The sequence below is a fragment of the Canis lupus genome, chromosome 16 (genome assembly GCF_003254725.2).
Source record: "Canis lupus dingo isolate Sandy chromosome 16, ASM325472v2, whole genome shotgun sequence".
NCBI classification, from domain to species: domain Eukaryota; kingdom Metazoa; phylum Chordata; class Mammalia; order Carnivora; family Canidae; genus Canis; species Canis lupus.
In genome coordinates, this window is record NC_064258.1 from 5,852,692 (window position 1) to 5,861,458 (window position 8,767).

Genomic DNA, 8,767 nt, shown 5'->3' on the forward strand with positions numbered 1-8,767 from the left:
ATACACTATTTTAAAAATAATATTTTATTTTGGGTCAATGATTGTTAATAACAATAGAAGCTTTATATTTAAAATGCCTAACTTAAAAATTCCCAAATAATAACACCGTATCTTTACCCACTATTACATAAAATTCTCTGATGTGTCACAATAAAATCAAGTCAAAGTTTTGGTGTTTTTAAATTCTCTTTATTATAGTTATGGCTTCTGATTTTTTTAAAAAAGATTTTATTTGTTTATTTGAGTGAGAGAGAGAGAGAGAAAGAGAGAGAGAGAGAGAATGAGCAGCGGGGAGGAGCAGAGAGAAGCCAACGCCCCACTGAGCAAGAAGCCTGATGTGGGCTTGATCCCAGGACCCCAAGATCATGACTGGAGCTGAAGGCGGACTGAGCCACCGAGGCACCCTGGCTTCTGATTTTTTTTTTTTAAATAGAATTTGTTTTTCAAAAAATAATGGTAAGCTCTTTTGAGAACCTAGTCTGAAATATTCATCTTCCGCAGAAAATAGGAGTCACAGATTCATAGAGTAATGTAGCTTTATGGAAGTGGTTCCCATCTAGTCCAGTTTCCTCACCTTTCAGATAAGGTAAAAAAAAAAAAAAAAAAAAAAAGTCTCTGGAAAGTGGTTGATTTAGAAAGCCCTGGAAAGTAGTTTCTCCTGTGAGAGAACCTCTATCTTCTCACCACTAGAAATAATAAAATATTTTAGAAGTAGTGTGGGACAATGGTTCAGCACACAGCTTCTAGCAGCAGATAACCTGAGTCCCAACGGAGAAAAGTGAAAGAATCTTAAAACTATTTTGAGTTCGCAGATACATTTTCTCATAATATTTGTCACAATTAAAAAGATGACTCCAGAATCCAAACACAAATTTAGTTTTAGAAGGCTTTAAAAACCTAAGATAAGACTTCTATTTCCAGCCAAAACAGAGAAACTGGAAATGGATTTACCTTCACACCTGGGGGTTCTGAGTACAGTACAACTACAGATCAGGACAAAATATACAAAGGACAATTTTCATTGGAAAGCAAGAAATGAAGTAGAGTAATCTCTAAAATATGGGAAAGAAATACCATTTTAATACTAATTAAAAGAAAACTGGAATTTCGATGTTGATATCAGTCAAAGTAGATTTCAGAACAAAGAATATTATCAGGGATAAGGAAAGGTATTTCATAATGATAAAGGGTTCGATTAATAGAGAATACAGAACAAGTATAAATATTTAAGTGCTTAACAGCAGAACTTCAAAACACATAAAGCAAAAACTGATAGAAATGCAAGAAGAAATAGACAAATCCACAATTATAGTTAGAGATTTCAATACTTATCTCTTAATAAGTGAGAGAACAAACGTAAGGAAGGGAATAGTAAGGAATTAGTAAGGTAAGAGAAAAATCTGAACATTATCAAACTCAACATAACTGACATTCATAGAATTCTCTAATCAACAATAACAGAAAATACTTTTTTTCAAGTGTGCATGAAGCACTTATCAAAATGGAATATATGATGAGATGAAACAAGTTATCATGAATTGAAATGATTCAAGTCAACAAAATATGTTCATGCCTGGTCAAAATGCCTCAAATCTGACACAGAGCTTAGCTGAGGAAGGGCCACGTAATCCAAGCTAAGCTAATTCAAACCCATCTCTGAGACTTTTCTATTCGAGCCGGTCAACAAGGTAGGATTTTATTTCCCACATCATAATGTATATCTGGAGCCTCCAAGGTTACATTTTCCACCTCATGGAGGAAATCTAAGAACCATAGAATAGAACCATAGGACATAGGATAGAATAAGGCCAACAGAAAGAACCAAACCTGAGAAACAGGAAAAAACAAAAAGATAGACATACTTCAAAAACACTTTGGATTCTAGATTCGCTATTCAGATACCAGTTCATTACTATATTCCACAGTTGCAGTATTTAATTTACTTAGTCCTTAATTTTGCATATATCAGTTTGTTTTGGATTTTATTTCTAGGAAGTGTAACCATCCTACTATGACAATAACATTATAACTCTGGGGATTTATATCTTCAGTTAACATTATATCTTCAGATATCATTATATCTTCAGTTCACATTTTCAGTTAAACATTGATCCACACACGGCTAACATCCCAAGAGGGGTGTCCATGTTGAAATTTATGATGCTTTTGGAATCAGACAAGTCACATCTGCACTGAATCCAGCCTCTCAGTGTAAATTTCTATCTGTCTGAACTCACAGGAGGTATATATACATGAATCCCAACCTCTTCCTCTGTGCCACATAGATACTTTTGAGAAGAGGTGCCAACAGAAACCTGGGAGACTTAGTAGGCCTCTAAAATGTATAATTTGGGGGGCACTTGGGTGGCTCAGTTGTTGAGTGCCTTTGGCTCAGGTTGTGATCCCAGGGTCTTGGGATTGAGTTCTGCATCAGGCTCCCTGCAGGGAGACTGTTTCTGCCTATATCTCTGTCTCTTTCTCTGTGTCTCTCATGAATAAAATCATTAAAAACAATAAAAAATAAAATTTATAATTTGTAAGTGTAGCACAAATGCTAGGTAATATTGCTCTGTTCCTTCAGATTTTTATGAATCTGACTTAAATCCTATATTTTATAGGATATAGGATGTAGATGGGAATTCTAACATCCCCTATAAAACTTAGATATTTAGGATCCCAAAAAAGTGAATAAGCATGTGTGAAACAGTGCTATCGTATAATAGAACCCTAAAAAACATAGCCATTTAGTTAAAAGAAAAAAATATATATATAAAATATTTTTATTCATTCATTATATATATATATTAATTCATTCATATATATAACAGTTCATTCATATATATATATATATATATATATACACATATACAAAAGTAGGTACCAGAAAAGTGTTATAAAACAGAATTCTGATTTTTTTGGCACCAAAAAAAATATATATATATATATTTCAGAAGGGCTTGATGAAGTATCTCAGCACTGCCATCAGGTGCATGGCCAGGAACATAACAGATTCTCCAGTGACTCAAGTCCCAAGGATGGACTCACTCAACAACATCCTGCTGTCCATACCCATGAGGTTATAAAAGCCAAAGTAGGTGTAGGAACCAATTGGGCAGAAGGATTTGTGTAGATAGAGTAGGCCAAGTCCAGGAATGGAAACTGAAATAGGCAGACTTGAAGCCCATAGTTAATTAACCTAGACTATTTGTCTCCTGTCCTTTGTGCTTGTGAATATTTATGCCCAAAGAAGAAATAGTTCTCTACAGATAGAGCAACATTTCTCAATTATTTATTCAATATTTTCCACCTAAGGAAGAAAAGTTGTTAGGTATCTTTTTCTTAACCACTCACTTCCCATGAAATTTTAACACCACAGATACAATATATATCTGTTTTTGTACCATGGCCCTTCAAAGGACCGTAAACCATTACAATAATTATGTTTATTCCCACAGCAAGGACCAATTTTCACCCCCTTGGGGATAAAATTCCCCCCCATTAAGAACGCACAAAACAAAATTTGTTCTTTGGTGCCAAAAAATCAGAAGTCTGTTTTATAACACTTTTCTGGTACCTACTTTTGTGTCAGACTTCTTATGTTGTTCTGGGTGGTTTAGCTAATAGTCCTAAAACATTTTTAGAGGGTCAGGGAGGACAGGAGTTGGGGGGAAATGAGAAAGATGCTTTACTAGAAAAAAAAACAACAACAATAATAGCTAACAGTTATCAAGTGTTTTTCATGTGTCGGATATTTTACTAAGCGCTTTAAGTATAATAATTTCATTCCATCCTCTCAGACTGACTACTCACTAGAGGCTTATGTTTCAGAGAATTAAACTGACTTTTAAGTTTTGTAACTTGTCCAGGATTGTATTTATTGCTTAATGTGCTGTTGCACTTTGATGAGGAAGATATAGAAGGCTCAACAGAGTTGGGGAGTAAGGTGCATACAAGTGATTTTAAAAATGTTCTATAAGATGAAGGAAAATGATATTGAAGATCAGAGAGCAGCCTTGCCTAATGATGGAGCAGAAAGGACAACCAAACCGTATGGACTTGGTAGTATGCACCTATATTTAATAGGGTCAGGTTTAGATATTAAAATTATGGATTTTAAAGGAATGGGGGTTACACTTGATGGTCCCATTTATCAGAATGAGGGACAGTAGAATGAAAGCTTCAGCTTGGATATAAGAGAAAGTACTCCCTACAGACCTGCCACTGTTGTTAAATTCTTCAAGGACTAAGAAGTAATGCAAATCATCCAATTAGTATTCAACAGAAATCTAAGCTGGTGCTCAATGCATGAGGCACCTCCTCCATTCATCCATTAGTATGGAGTCCTTAGATCTTGGGTAATTGAATCTAAATGACTATGAAAAATGAGATGCTTTATGAAATGGAAACTGAAATGAGAACTATTTCATCTTCTCTTAGAAGCCTTCACCTGTATGACCCTCATTCCACATCTAGGGAAAAAAAAATCCCCTCTTTCTTTGAATTTCCAGAGCTCTTTCTGTGTGTATCTTGTGTTATAATTTTACATTTTAAACCATTTCTTCTATGTTGCTGTAGAAAACTACAGCCCCGAGGCCAAATTTGGCCTGCTGCCCATTTTTGTATGGCCACAAGAAAAAGGTGTTTTACATTTTTAAATGGTTGAAAAAATCAAAAGAAGAATAATATTTTCATAGCTTATAAAGTCCAAATTTCAGTGTTCATAAATTAAGATGTATTTGTACTAGCCCCACTCATTCTTGTATGTGTTGTCTATGGCTGTTTTAGTGCTACAATGACAGAGTTGAGTAGCTGGGTGACCTGAAAAGCCTAAAAGATTTGCAATCTGGCCAATTATAGAAAGTTTCCGAACCCCTGCCTTGGAACACTGTCGATTTTTGGAGGCCACGGCCATATCTAAACACAACTCTGGTACCCCACAATGCCTACAGTAATGTCTTTAACAAAGTTGATGCCATAAAATGATCATCTGTGACTTTATTTGGAGAAGGCTAAGAATAAAATGAGTCATATCAGAGGGAAAACTTGACCACTATGGCCTTGTAATTGATATTGCATGAAATTCCAGACAGAGGTATCCACAGCTAATGGGGCACATTATCCTAGACCTAATATGAGCTTTTAACCTTCTCCATTCCCACAGATCTTATCCCGTCTTTCCTCCTCTGCACTCTTGGCAATGGGTACCTCCTCTTGTTTCACAGAGAAAAGAGGTGCCAGTGGAAGCCCATCAACTCCTAATCACTAATTCCCAAATACAAATCAGTGAAACAAGAAAGAACAGATTCAATGGAGAGACAAAGGGATGGAAGGAGACTTTCTTCATTTTCTTGAAGAAAGTGAGATTCACAATTATATTCTTTATTCTCCATCTCCTACATATCCCTTGTTTAATCACTTCTTCCCCTTTTACTTTCTTAGGTTACTGTCAGAGGTGAGGTACACTCACAGATGATACTCCATTACTAAATTTACAAAGGTTGAGTAGGGCCCCGTGTGTGTGTGTGTGTGTGTGTGTGTGTGTGTGTGTTTGTGTGTGTTGGGGTAGGGGGATACAAGAAGGCTCTTAATGTGGAGACTTGCAAGTAACATCTGCACAGCAGACTGACCTATCTTGATAATCCAAAATCCACATCAAAACTGCATTACCTTTCATTGATTGCCTAAAGAAAGTGCTTTTCTTATATTAACTATGTCTTTGACATTTTACACATTTATCTCATTGTTCATTTGCTTACTTTAGTTGTAAAGGTTCAGAGAAAAAGCTTGCTGATTTTCAGAATTAGAGAATTTTTGCCTTTGAATGCATGTCCATGTATATACAATAAATTAGCAGTGACTGGATCTCAGATTTTCCTTAGCCAATAAAGTTATTGTGTACAAACAACCCTTGGTTATATTCTCATCAGGGTAAAACAAGAATTTTAGTTGCTGTTTCTCCACCCAATTATTTCCATTACTCAGGATAGTCTTTATAACCACATGTAGTGAATGTAGCACAAATAAATATCTTCATTCTTAGAACAGTGACTCACACAATTACTGAATATAGTTACATATACCACACATTTTAAGTGAGTCCTCAAATTGAAAATGATTTTGTTCCCACTGGGAACATGATAACCTTTTACAAAATGTGGATGAATAAAAAACTGTGTTCCAAGATAAGATTCATGAATAGGTCCATAATTACAACAATGTGACAAATCAAAAGAGTAAATTATTGTCTTTAATTACTCTTAGGCCATATGAATGAAGATTGAGTAAGGGTGAGTTCTTTTACTTTTTTTTTCCTCTTTATTTTTTAGAATTATTATTTTTATTTAAATTCAGAATTTAATTTATTTTATTTTAATTAAATTTAATTAACATATAGTGTATTAGTTTCAGAGGTAGAGTTGAGTGATTCATCAGTTTTATATAACACCCAGTGCTCATTACATCTCGTTCCCTCCTTAATGTCCAACACTTAGTTACTTTGTCCTCCTACTGTCCTCCCTTCCAGCAACTCTTAGTTTGTTTCCTGTGATTAAGAGTCTATTATGGCTTGCCAAGGGTGAGAAGTTCTATTACAGCAGTGCTCAACTCCACTGAACATGCTGCTGTGACTTAAAAATACACCCACATCCCACACCCCAACTGAACCTCCAGCCTCCTACCAGTACATGTGTCGTCATCTCCTTCCTGGTTGCCAGGGCAATGCAGGTGATGCCTGCCATATCGGAGTTAACTGGGATAAAGCGCAGGGAAAGTTCTTTTCTCTAAGTGATGCTCAGGATTCATCAAGTTGCCAGTTTTGACGTTATTCCAGATAACTGCCCTAATAGTTTCTGCCAGGCTCCCTTCACCTCCTTATTCCTTACACTATAAATCATGGGGTTCAGCATGGGTGTCAAAACAGCATAGAAGAGAGAGATCAACTTCTCCTGAAGGACAGAGGGGCTGGAGCGGGGCTGGATGTAAGTGAAAATCGCCATACCATAGCACAGGACAACCACTGTGAGGTGAGAGGCACAGGTGTGGAAGGCTTTCTTTCTTCCCTCTGTGGACTGGATCTTTAGGATGGTGGAGATGATCTGGATGTAGGACAGGAGAACCAGGCAGAAAGGTGTCATCAGCAGAACAATGCTCGAAACCGTGATTGCAATCTCGTTGGAGGAAGTATCCACACAAGCCAGTCTGACCACAGCCAAAATTTCACATGATATGTGATCAATGTACTTGTTTGTGCACATGGGCAGCTGAAATGTGATGGCAGTATGGATGAGAGAGTTCATAGAGCCACTGACCCAGGAGGTGATGGCCAACCTAGTACAGAGCCCTCCGTGCATGATGACCGAGTATCGCAGGGGGTCACACACAGCCACATAGCGGTCATAGGCCATCACTGCCAGTAGAACAAACTCAATCCCACCCAAGCCCAGGGAGAAGAATAACTGGGCGGCACAGCTCACAAATGGCATTGCTTTATGGGCTGCAAGAAGATGTGCCAACATCTGAGGAACGATGCTTGTGGCATAAGAGACGTCAACGAAGGAGAGGTTGGTGAGAAAGAAATACATGGGAGTGTGGAGTCGGCTGTCCAGTCTGATGAGAAGAACGATGAGGAAGTTTCCCAGCACTGTCACCAAGTACATGACTAAGAGCAGGACAAAGAGGGACACCTGTGTGTCCCAGTCACTGGACAGGCCAAGGAGAATAAATTCTCTCATCCATGTCTGGTTATTTGTTCCCATTAAAAAAATGTGAGAACCATTAATCTGCAAACAGTTGGAGATAACAGAAGCTGTTGAGTCAAAGAACCATTTTAATGAGTACATACTGTATACAATTAGCTAGGCTTCACCAGATATTTCAGACAATTTATCAGTCAACGTGACTCTGCATCAGAGTCAGGGCAGCACCTTCATAAGGACATGAGATGGTCTCAGGGGAAACCCAGGTAAAGCCTGGAGATAATGCAGTACAATTCTAGGAGCTCACATCTTTACCAACTTACCTCAGATTCCAGGGCAAGAAGAGTTTTGTAAGTGATAATTGTAGGTAAAATGATAAACAATGAAAAAACTTGGTTGGAAAGTTTTAAAAAGCTATCTTACATATGTCAACTAGACCCATCATAGTGAAAAGGGTGTATTTATCACTAAAGGAAATATTGGGAAGAGTCAGGTCCTTGTGGAAAGATCTGGAATCAGAGAAGCTAAATTTCAAAATGGTTTTATTTATTACTTATTTGCAGCTATGTGATCTGAGCTAGGTGACAAGCTTTTATATATGAAACAGAGGAATATTGTACAACTCACAAGTACATTTAAGCTCAAATGTAGGTAATTTAATGGGATAGTACTTTGTGAACCTTTACTGGTAGTAGTATTATAGTAGTAGAAGTATTAGTAGTAACATGACTTCTGCCTTGAGGTCAACAAGGTAAAAAACATGATTTTCTTCATGCATCACCTCTCCAAATTCAAACGTAAATAAAATTGGAGGCAATCTTTCCCAGGGCTAAGAGCTTTAGGAATGGATGGGAGGCTTTGAAGACTTTTTGGTTTTTTGATTGCCTTTGATCCTCTTTGGCTTTGATCTCTCAGCCTTCAGTGGGATCACAAAGGGAAAGATATTGTAATGATATCTTGTTCTTTTTATTCTTCTCAATTTACTACTATTAATAATCTATCCTTTGTATATGGGCTTAAAAGAAAGCAAAGAAGACTTGATACAAAAGAGGTAGGAAACACAAATGTTTAAG

At 36.9% G+C, this 8,767-nt stretch overlaps 1 protein-coding gene across 1 annotated transcript; it reads right to left on the reverse strand.

The window, feature by feature from the left end:
- Window positions 1-6,800: 6,800 nt before the first annotated feature.
- On the reverse strand, window positions 6,801-7,754 carry LOC112651033 (olfactory receptor-like protein OLF3). The gene has a single exon (XM_025433968.1). The coding sequence runs from the start codon at window positions 7,752-7,754 to the stop codon at window positions 6,801-6,803; it is 954 nt and encodes a 317-aa protein (XP_025289753.1).
- Between the last annotated feature and the right edge of the window lie 1,013 nt (window positions 7,755-8,767).